Source organism: Vespa velutina, chromosome 4 (assembly GCF_912470025.1).
Source record: "Vespa velutina chromosome 4, iVesVel2.1, whole genome shotgun sequence".
Classification (NCBI taxonomy): Eukaryota; Metazoa; Arthropoda; class Insecta; order Hymenoptera; family Vespidae; genus Vespa; species Vespa velutina.
This window is the reverse complement of record NC_062191.1, coordinates 3466174-3478673: the sequence shown is the minus strand read 5'-3', so window position 1 is coordinate 3478673 and position 12500 is coordinate 3466174. Positions and strand designations below refer to the sequence as shown.

Here is a 12500-nt window from a genome sequence, read left to right as displayed (position 1 = left end):
CCTCTCTCTTTCTCTCTATCATTATTAATTCCACTGCAGTTTTCCTTGCAACCGTTCACGTTCAGTTCTTACGACAATGACGACGACGACGACTATAATTTCATTGATATAATATCGCACCTGCGCTACCATGAACGTGAAACACAATGAAATATACATAAGGAAAAGATCATGAACAAGTTTCATATGATTGTTTACAAAACGTTATAAAGTTAAATAATTCTTTATAAACTTTATAACGTTAAGATCGAACGATTTATTTATCGTCATAGGTTTCTATTTTATTCGCAATTTCATTGCAAATATATATCATATATATATATATATATATATATATATATATATATAATATAAATTTATTATTATTTTTAAATTTAATATCACATTAAAAAATATAATTATTCGATTCGTTCGTCGGTATAGAATGAATCCATTGATATGAAATTACTATTTTTTTTCTTTCTTTTTTTTCGTTTTTTTTTTCTTTTTTAGAATTTTTCTATCAGTTCTATTATCTCAAGTATTCATTTATTATATTTTATTATATATATATATATATATTTATTAAAAGAAATTAGTAGAGAGAGAGAGAGAGAGAGAGAGAGAGAGAGAGAAAGAGATAGAAAAGAATTATATTGAAAAATAATTATAATAAATTATTTATCGTATTTTAATTTTTATTATTATTATTATTATTATTATTATTATTATTATTATTATTATTTAAAGTGTTATTATATATTATTGAAAAATAATAATTATATTGCAGTATAAAAAAAAAAAAATACTATAAAAGTAATAATAATGATAACAATAATAACAAAATATGTCAATTATTTTCAAAGTATATGTGAATAAATGGATATGAATATACGATAGATGTCAAAATTATTGTAGTATAAATGAAATTATATTTTTATATAGATGAATAGTTCGAGATATCAGAATAAAAATAATAAAGATCAAATCGTTATTTTAAGATAAATTAATAATACAATTGTAGTGCGAAAAATTAATTTAAAAAAAAAAAAAAAAAAAAAAAAAAAAAAAAAAAAAAAAAAGAAATAAAAAAAATACAACGAAGATTTACTAAGAGATAATGACGTCGAGAAAAAAGAAAAAGAAAATGAAAAGGAAACAACGATTGACGATACTTACGTTTACTTAATATTTAATAAGTATGAGATAAAAAAAAAGAAAAAAAAAAAAAAAAAAAAAAAAGAAATTAAAAAAATTTCTACTCACTCTCCAACTCGTTCACCGTTCCAGCAATGTTTATCGGGATGTTCCTCGCAAATAGTATCGGCGAGGGTGCCATAGAAGGTGCGAGACCTGGCCACGCTGGCCAAGAAATTTCCCAATTGGGTATGCAATTTGGTGGGTAGTGTTCTGTGCGTTGTAGATGACGATGACGGTGGCGGTGCAGCTGCGTGCATCTCGAGACTTGCCTCCGATGACCTCTCAATCGTATCTTCGGTTATTCCACTGATTTCGGACGATGGTGATTCGACGTCCGAACGACCGCATAGTTTTCGTACCTATAAAAACGAAATATCCTTTATGAGTTAAAAAGGAAGAAGAAGAGGAAGAAGAAGAAGAAGAAAAAGGAAAAGAAAAAGAAAAAAAAAAAAAAAAAAGAAAAAAATTAAACAGATATAATCCGAACGAATTTAATTATTTTCGTTTAAAATATATATTAGCGTTTAATTCGATAGACTTACTTTAATAATAACGTAAGAAAATTCGTAAACAAATTTTTATTAATCGATCATGTTAATATTGAGATTATTTTTAAAGAAAGAACTTTCGAAGTTTCTACATCTTTTTACAAATTATAAAAATTTTTGTTTATTAGAATTTTTATTTGTTATATATATATATATATATATATATATAGTATTTAATATTTTATATATATTGAAAATAATTTGGAAAAATATATATTAATTAAAATAATAGTGATATATATATATATATATATATATATATATATATTAATATAAAAAATATAAACATATGTACATTTATATACAAACTATATCTATATTGAAATTATTTTCGACACATAATACATACACATAGACACACACACACACACACACACACACACACACACACACAATCAATATACGTAGTAAAGGTATAATAGTAGATAAAAACGAAAGCAACAAAATTATATGAAAATTAAAAAAGAAGATTTTAATTTCCACATAACTATTCCACCAGGATGTTTTTTATTATTAAAAAAAAAAAAAAAAAAATAAAAAAATAGAAAAAAAAAATAAAAAAAATCCAGTATGCGTACATGTGTGAATCCTCTGTGTACAAGGATTCTCGTTACTTTAGCATTATGAAGTTTAGATAGAAGAATTAAACTAAGAAAATTAGAAAAGTTAAAACCATTCTGAGGGACCATATGAAGTAATTAAGATGATAGTATGCGTGGGCGTGTAAATATTGTTCTTACTCGTCTTCTATCATTTCTCTCTCTCTCTGTCTCTCTCTCTCTCTCTCTCTCTCTCCCCTCTGTTCTCTCATAGTACCCACTTTTCGTTTAACCTTCGGCTCTCTCAAGGGAGGACGAATAAGAAGGAGACGGATTATACCCTTGACCTGTTCTCCTCTATGAATAAATGGACGGCTACAACGATAATATGAATTGGTTCCGCCTCCGTGTCACTCGGACTACGTAAGATTAGAAGATTATCTTTTAATTGGTAGAACGTATGATACTACGACGATATAAATACATACATTCTCAAACTTATATACGTACATACAAAGAGAGAGAGAGAGAGAGAGAGAGAGATACATATATACAGGACGAGTCAAAAGTCCAAAAAGTAATTTAAAAAATTCATTAGGTAAAATTAACTCTTTTTCGCGACTCTTTAAACTTTTTTCTATACGTTTAGAACTTATAGTATTGCAATCTGAATGTAAAAAAAAAAAGAAGAAAAAAAGAGGAAAGAGAGAAAAAAAAAGAAGAAAAGAGAATTATTTTATTCTGCAAAAAAAAGTCTCGTAAAAGTATATAATCGGATTTGAAAAAAAAAAAAAAAAAAGAAAACAAAAAAAAAAAGAAAACAAAAAAAAAATAACGCTTAAGAAAACTTATCGTTCCACATTTAAAGACTATCAAAATGTTTCAGAATTTTTGTCTCATCCTGTAGATACACGGATGTATCAGTTTTGTATATATATATATATATATATATATATATATATATATATATATATATATATATAGGATCCTAACAATTTCGACAGTCTCTTTCGCATCTTAATGGCTAATAACGAATATTCTCTTTCTCTCTCTCTCTCTCTCTTTCCTCTCTCTCTCTCTCTCTCTCTCTCTCTCTCTCTCTCTCTTTCAACGTTTGCATACGCCCAGTGAGATTTCCGTTATCAATTTCGCAGCCTTAGCCACCGCTTACGAGTGGTTAAACTCGCTTCGGTCAAAAGCGATTAGGAAGCTCTGAAACTCAAATTACGTTTTAACAAGCTTGTATCTCTGTCTATCCTCTCTAACCTTTCTAACTAACTATCTCACTCATTTGCACGTATATTTCTCTCTCTCTCTCTCTCTCTCTCTCTCTCTCTTTCAAAGCTTACATTCGCGATGGAAAACGGCCGAGGATATTAGTGTCATAAAAAGAAAAAAGGAAAGAAAAAAAGGAAAGGAAGAAAAAAGAAAAAGGAAAAAAAAAGGTAAAAAGAAAAAAAAAAAAGAAAAAGAGTTTATAACGAGTAAACCGAATTAACCGAATTACTTTGTCCTATACCAAGGGACATACTTAGTTGAATATATTTTTTTGATTTTTTCTTTTAATTTTTTTCTTCCGTTATATATATATATATATATATATATATATATATATATATATCTTGACTCATTATTTCATACTCATCTTGGTAAATATTAAAAAAAGAAAAAGAAGAAAAGAAAAGAAAAAAAAAGGAACAGAAAATTACGCTTTAATCTACCGTGACTCTTTGACCCTATCACCTCGTCTCCCATCCTCTGACAGCCTACCGCAAAAAAAAACAACAAAAAAAAAACAAAACAAAACAAAACAAAAAAAAAGAAGAGAGAGAGAGAGAGAGAGAGAAAAGAAAAACAAGAAAAACCAAAGAAAAATACAATCACGTAAAGTGGAAATTACGTATTGCAAACATCAATCTTTGGATAGATGAATTAACGATTAATTGTATCTGGCAAATGAATGAACGAATAAATGAATGAATGAATGATAGAAATAAAATTTAGACAATACACGTAAGTATTATATATATGTATTCTACGTATGCGCGCGCGCGCGCGCGTTTATCTAATTAATGTGACTTTTGAGAGTTAGATGGTTTAATTTCAATTGTAAATATTTATTAAGCAAATACATAGGCGTATCGACGTATTGTCGATCGAAAGGGGGATGGACTGAGTGGGAAATTTATGGAGAGAAACTAACGCACGAAATTGACGACTATTTTCCATAGTAATCAATATTGAAGCGTTCCAGGATTCGAGCAAATACATGACAAATCAAAAAAAAAAAGTAACTAGGTTATTTCAAGAAAAAGAAGAGAAGAAAAAAAAGAAAAAAAAAAAGAAAAAAAAAAATCGTTCCTAGATAATTTCGGACATTTTTTTCTCCTGATTGTTTCTTTTTCTTTCTTTTTCTTTTTTTTTCTTTTTTTTTATTCATCAAATTATATATCTAAAAGCTTAGGTATAAAGAATGATATCGATAATTTTCGTTAATCTAAAAGTTTCTCAAAATGTTCCCTCGTGTAATTGTAATTTAAAAATTGTTTTGTCAATTTTTCATGACATCATTCTCAAAATACTCGATCGAGGATAACTTTTATAAGTCGCATAATCTTATTTATCTGAAAACATTTCGAGTATGTAGAAACATGCATATGCATGTAAGTTATTTATATATCATACATATGTCTTGATGAAAAAAAAAAAAAAAAAAAAAAAAGAAAAAGAAAAGAAAAAACAACGAACAAATATTTTTATGAGATTGTGACAGTGTCAACAATCTTTTCAGTTAAAAAAAAAAAAAAAAAAAAAAAAAAAAAAGAGAAAAAAAAAAAAAAAAAAAAAAAAAAAAAAAAAAAAAAAAAAAAAAAAAACAAAAAAAAAAAAGGAACTACTGCGATACGTCGTCTTCGACGAATGATCAAAAAAAAACCAAAAATTCTTTAAAGATAATCGCTCGACGAAATGATCGAACGATGATTAATCAAAAAAAGAAAAAAGGAAAAATTCGTCAGTTTAAAGAAGTCCAAATGAAATTAATTCATTTGTACTTCTTTTTTTTTTTTTTGTCAATAATATATCGCGAGTATTTTAAAAGAATTTTCAAATCGAGATAATATTTTTAATCGATTTAATCGAATTTCCTGTGTTTTCTCTTTTTTTTTTTTATTTTCTGATATTCTCTCTCTCTCTCTCTCTCTCTCTCTCTTATCTTCTTTTTTTGACCCTCGAAAAAAAAAAAAAAAAGAAAAAAAAAAAAAGAAGATTGTTGCACGAAAATGTCAGGAAAAAAATAAATCGACGATATTATAGTATAACGAGTATATTTGCACTCTCAGTTTAGGATGGGTCTTTCATCTATCGACGACGTAATATCGTGAAATTGCTGCCGTGTTATCCGGACGTGGCTCGCGACAAGGCCTATTATCGAGATAATAACGAGAGGGTGATTCTCTCTCTCTCTCTCTCTCTCTCTCTCTCTCTCTCTTTTTCTCTTTTTTCTCTATCTCTCTCTTTCTCCCTTTCGTACTCTCTTATCGGGCGCATGAATCTCTCGAGCCGTCTACGTTCGTTCACAAGGAGAGAAAGTAAAATCGCGAATTCAAGGTGGGGTAGTGCGAACGAGTGGGGGAGGGAAGAGGGCTATAGCTTTCACGGTCATGTAGGAGGAGGGCGAAGATTATAGAACGAGAGACAGAAACAGAGACAGAGAATGACTAAGGATGTATATGTATCTTTCAATCTCTCTCTCTTCCTCTCTGTATGTGTATATGTGTGTGTGTGTGTGTGTGTGGGAGGGAGAGAGAGAGAGAGAGAGAGAGAGAGAGAGAGAGAGAGAGAGAGAGAATAGGATCGATATACGTAGACGAATCGTGTGATCTCTCTCTCTCTCTCTCTCTCTCTCTCTCTCTCTCTCTCTCTTTTCTTTCTTTCTTTCTCTTTCTCTTTTTCTTTTTATTTTTTCACAAAACAATACACACGTACGTACGCACCCACCCAACCAACCACGCACGCACGCACGTACGTACGTACGTACGTATAAATCGTGAGGAAAAAATGAGAGAGAGAGAGAGAGAGAGAGAGAAAGAGAGGGAGAGGGAGAGGGAGAGAGAGAGAGAGAGAGAAAAAATTGGAGAACCTACAAGGGGTTAACCAGCGATGTGAATCTAGTGTCGAAGTCTCGAGATAGCACGATATCGATAACTATCGATGGGGGTGAACGAGTTCGAGGGTTGACTCGATTTCACCTTTTCCCCTTATTCGTTTATTAACAGTTGGATATCGAAAGGAAATCTTATGTCTCGAGTAATACGAGAACTATGTTCCTTTTCTTTTTCATTTCTCCTTCCCCTACCCCCCTCTCTCTCTCTGTTTTTTCCCCTTTTCTTCCCTATTTCTTTTCTTTTGTTTTTTTTTTTTTTTGGTTTTAGTTTCGTCATCCAACATTCTCTCTTTTCCCCCCCTCCCCCCTTCTCTCTCTCCTCTCTCTTCTCCCGTTTTCTTTCCTATTTCTTTCTTTTTTCTCCTTTTTTTCTTTTGGCTTTGGTTTTTTGGTTTTGCCATCCAACATTCTCTCTCTCTCTCTGTTTCTCTTTCTCGTTCTCTAAATCTAACTCTACCTTTCTTTCTTTCTTTCTTTATTTCTATCCTTCTCTGGTTCTCTTTTTTTTCTTTTCCTCTTTCTTTCTTCCTTTTCTTTTTTTTTTTTTTTCTCTCTCTCTCGACAGGTGGGTGAGTCATCGAGAAACGGAAATATCGCGTCGGTGGTCGGTGTCGATTCAGCGAAAAGACTGAGCTTCCTTCTTTGATCACGGCGATATAACGCAGACTTAACCTTTGTTTAGTTCTTTTATCGGGATTATAACAAAAATTCTCATCCGAGAGATTTATTCGTCAGATATTTTATCATATATTATATTAATATAATATATGATCAGTTGATAGAAAATCGCTATGGATAAAAGAAATAAGAAAAAAGGAAAAAGAAGAAAGAAGAAGAAAAAAAAAATAAAACTTACCAGACGATTTTAAAGATTTTCGAAATTGATTTCTTTTTCAGATCGTAAAGAAACAAAACAAAAACAAAAACAAAAAAAAAAAAAAAGAAAAAGGAAAAAGAAAACATTGTTATATAATGATCAAAACTCGTGGGCTTAGGATATACAGAAGAAGAAAAAGAAAAAAAAAAGAAATAATAAAAAAAAGAAAAAGAAAAAAAAAAAAAGAAAAAAAGAATCACGAGAAAGAGATCATGTAATTTCGACTTTCAATAATCTTCATAAGTACTTTCCTGCCAATCCTGTGAATAATCCGTGTGATATTTCTTCAGTTTTTTTTTTCTTTTTTTTTTTTTTTCTTTTCTTTTTTTTCTTTTATTCATTTTCTTTTATTTATTTATATATTTTTTGTCCTTTTCTACGAAAGAAATTTATACGAGATATAAATAAAAACCTTTCAACAACGTCGTACGTACGATATCGATAGATCGAATAAAGCATATTTCGTTGATCTCTTAGTAATCCTTTTTTACAAACGATTACTATAAAAAAAAAAAAAAAAAAAAAAAAAAGAAAAAAATCTGCAATAGAAGATTAGAGAATCCTTATTTTTACCTTCTTCTTCTTCTTTTTTACTTTTTCCTTTTTCTTTTCTTTCTCCCCTCGCGGAGAGAGAGAGAGAGAGAGAGAGAGAGAGAGAGAAAGAGAGAGAGAGAGAGAGAGAGAGAGAGAGAGAGATAAGAATGAGGGTACGACGAAAGGGCAAAAAATCTACGGATTATTACAAGGGGTGGCAGGGATGGTGACAGGTAGAAAGGGAAAAGATTTTCCCATATACAATTCCTTTCGAAAAATATATTTATATATATATATATATATATATATATATATATATCAAGAAGGAGTAGTAATGTTGTGATAGGGTGAAAGGATGAGAGGGTAAACGAAAGCAGAAAAGAGAGAGAAAGAGAGAGAGAGAGAGAGAGAGAGAGAGAGAGAGAGAGAGATATAGATAGAGAGAGGAACATACTTGACGCATTTTATGCTTGCTAAAATTCCTCGTGTCAAGCGGATTAAAGTTGGAATTTGAAGGATTCGTATGGCATGGCGTGCCAGGCGTTTATTAAGATCGCAGATAATACGAAATACTTTCTCTTGAGTGTACCGATGGATGCCGACGCATAATATGTCTACCATCTCTCTCTCTCTCTCTCTTGCTCTCGAGGGTATCGTTGTTCTCGTTTGCGAAACGAAAGGACAACTTTATTTTATGCGAGAAAACCATCCTTCCTTAGTATCTTTTCTTTTCTCACCCTCTCCCTTCCTGCCCTTCCCCACACCACCAGCACTACCACCACTGCCAATCTCTTCTCATTCCAACGCTTCACATCTCACCGTCCTCCCACCATTTTATTTCTCTGGTTTATGAGACTACGTCTCCGAGTACACGGAATAGGAAAATCTTTCTTTTTGTATTACATACATTCTCGTGGTGATATTTTTTTTTTTTATTTTTTTTTTGCTTTTGTGTAAAACTAATTTTTATTATAATAAGATTATAAATAATATCGTAATATCGTGAATATATTTTAATGTTGCAATGTAAATATTTACATGGATGTTAAAACGTTGATATAATATTTATATTTGTAATAATTATCGTCGCGATATATGATATATTAAAAGATATCGAAGATTTCTTTTTTTTTTTTTCTTTTTTTTTTTTTCTTTTAATTCGTTCACTATCGTACAAAATTGATTTTTATTGTGATAAGATTATTATTATAGCAATGTCGTAAATATTTTTGACATATTACGTAAATATTTGTTGATAAAACATTGGTATAATATTTAATATGTAATATAATTATCCATTCGAATACTTTTTTCAAGATCTTTTCTAAGTTCGTTTATTTATTTTATATATATATATATATATATATATATATATATATATATATATATATATATATATATATATAGTAAATTCTCGAATAAATCTTTGACGATAAATATCACATTAAAATAAATTTTCATTATTGCGGTCACGTGAAATAATATTTTTTATTATAAATTAATAAAAATTGTTGATTTTCAAAATTGATCTATAAGAAACAAGAAAAAAAAAAAAAAAAAAAAAAAGAAAAAAAAAGAAAAAAAGGAAAATGAAAATAAAATAAAATATATATATTTGGTATTTTTCATTATGGATCTATCCAAAGAAAGAGGGATAGAGAAAGAGAGAGAGAGAGAGAGAGAGAGAGAGAGAGAGAGAGACTTTATCAAATGAAAAGAGAAAGGGAAAAAAGAATATATGTTTATATCTGTAATGCTGACAAAGAGAAATAAAAAAGAAAATATAGCCTTTTGGTATCTATTTTTCGTAGGAGTTGATGTTAGCCATAATACAAGATGATTTGCATAGGATGTCCGTTTCGTCGTTGGACAGCTGTCCGTTTGTCGTAGAATAGAGCTTCCAACGCGCAAGCTGGTACTTTATATTCGACGGAAGGACTCTCTCTCTCTCTCTCTCTTTCTCGCTTTCTCTCTCTGTTTCTCTCTTTGACTGACTGGCGTTTGTCCGAAGGATCCCTCGCGCCATCGACTCCTTCCAATCGTATTGTCTTCTCGAGTCACGTTAAAATGCATTTGCCGTAACCTCGTCTTTCCGATATTTGCATTCGCTCGGAACTAAATTTCAATCGAATTTTCTTTCTTTCCTTTTTTTTTGTTTCTTTTTTTTGTGTTTTTTTTTGTTTTTTTTTTTGTTTTTCCTTCTTTGTTCTTCCTTCTGTTTTCTTTTTTTTTTTTTTTTTTTTTTTTTTTTTTTTTTTTTCTTCTTCTCTTTTCTCGTACATTCCAATATACAGTCTTTTTTCTGCATTGATTTTTATTTATCATTATTCCAAACGAGAACGATTTTAGTTCTCTTTCTTTCTCTTTTGTTTGTTCTTTTTTCTCTTTTCTTTTTATTTGTTTCAACGGCCAAAACATATCGATTTTTATCTTTGTATACGACAAAACTGCAATTCGTTGGAAACATAATTTAATAACTAATAGACAAATACTAAATTAAAATATAGCGTATTTCGTTGTTTTTGTTTTTGCTCTTTTTCTTTTTTTTTTTTTTTTTGTTTTGTTCTCCCTAAGTAGCCAATACATATTTGTTCCTTTTATTTATTATTTGATACGAACGAATTAAGTTTCTATTTTTTGTTATTTTTCATTTTCATGTTTTACTTTTTATTCTTTTCTTTTTTTTTCGTTTTTTTTTTTTTTCGTCTTTTTTTTCTATACACAATATACAATGTCTTAATTTGTCCGTTGATATGAAACTGCATTGATTCCGAAAAGAAAAAAAAAAAAAAAAAAAAAAAAAAAAACAGAAAAAATTAAAATAATACGTAAGCGTTTTTCTTTTATTTCATTTCTTTTTTTTCTTTTTTTTTAATTTGCTTTTCATCCAGAACGAACGAATGTTTTTGTCCTATAAGTACGAGATACGAGATTGTATTTGTTAGAAAAGCAAAAAAAAAGTATGAATTTTTTCCTTTCTCTTTTTTAATTTCGAACTATACTACTCGCGCTATACTATTTCCTTTTTTTCCCCCGCTTTCTTTCTTTCTTTCTTTTTCTTTTTTCTTTTTTTTCCAATGCGTCATTTAAAACGAACAAATTCAATTAATATTATTATTATAATTACTTTTCGTATTATTATTATTATTATTATTAATATTATTATTATCCCTTTGAGAATATCGTTATTATCAAGAAAAAATAGTACCAATAGTATATTTCAGAAATAAGTCTATAAGAATAAAAAAGGAAAAAAAGAAGGAAAGAAAGAAAAAAAAAGAAAAAAAAAAAAAAAAGAAAAAAAGAGAAAATTCAGGCATTTATTCGATTAATTAATCCTCTTCATGGTCATCTTTCATGACGCGCGAACGTTAAATTTTCGCGACTGAACGTAACATTACATTACGTTACATTACGTTACGTTACATTACGGTGCCATGGACATTAGTAAAGACTAATTTGTCCGTTTTATCCGCGGCCGGCTCATATTCGAATCTCTCATTTATCAATGTGACATTGTCTAAGCCCATTTGATTTGTGCAGGTATGAAACAGTCTCGAAAACGAAAGAGACGAAGCTGTTTGGTGAAGGGGAGACCAACCAGAATTGAGGGTGACTGAGAGGTGAGGGGTGAAATGAGGATGAGAGAGAGACAGGGAGATGAGGGGTAGGTAGAAGGGGCTAGATGTAGGGAAGGATGGGGAGTGAGGGGGTAGATTTGAATACCGGTACCTAGACTGTACAAAAGCGCTTGTCGCTTAAGCAGGAACTACAGATTATATCCCTACTCGTCTAGTCGAATGTAAAGCTCGTGTGTCATCGTGTCACGATACTACCACTGAATTCTCTCTCTCTCTCTCTCTCTCTCTCTCTCTCTTTCTCTCTCTCTCTATTTCTTTATTTCTCTTTGTATTCTCTTTTATCGGCTATGAAGGATTATAAGTCTGACTAAATTCGAATTAAGGAAAAGCAAAAAAAAAAAAAAAAGAAAGAAAGAAGAAAAAACTACAGATACAAAATAGAGAATAATAAATGAATCAAAAATTATTATCATGGACCAGTATAATTTTTATCAATGTCCGAAATAACAACGAATTATTTGTGAATTTTTTTATAAATAAATTATTAACTCGTATAAGCATTGTTTTTTTTTCCTTTTTCCTTTTTCTTTTTTTTTTTTTTTTTTTTTTTACGTATAAAAGTACTCGGAACGTGTATATATTCATGGGATACCGCAAAATATGTTTTCTTTTGTTAAAATTTGATTTTATGTCTGATGATAGGTATTTATATGTATATATGTATATATATACATTATATATATAATGTAAAATTTTTATTTCTATATTTGCGAGTACGTAATCGAATTTTTGGCCGGTGTATTTCTCACCTCATCCATTTGCATCTATAATCGATGCGAAATTGTGTAACACGTATGCATAATTGATTTATTGTAATATTAAATAGAGAGAAGAGAGAGAGAGAGAGAGAGAGAGAGAGAGAAAAAAGAAAACAAAACAAAAAAATAGAAAAAAGAAAAAAAAAAAGAAAAACTCTATACAATAATTTGCAATGACCTTGGACTTATCGTTAGTTTCAAAGCTAAATCCGTACAGTTACTAAACCCTGCCAATATTCTATTTTCATATTTTTGAAAG

The 12500-nt window shown here is 29.6% G+C and overlaps 1 protein-coding gene across 1 annotated transcript in view; it reads right to left on the bottom strand.

The window, feature by feature from the left end:
• Window positions 1-12500, bottom strand: part of LOC124948817 (division abnormally delayed protein) — a 121691-nt gene that overhangs the window by 22092 nt on the left and 87099 nt on the right. The window contains exon 5 of the mRNA XM_047493025.1: window positions 1246-1538. Coding sequence (XP_047348981.1) covers window positions 1246-1538 — 293 coding nt within the window. The remainder of the gene's footprint in view (window positions 1-1245; window positions 1539-12500) is intronic.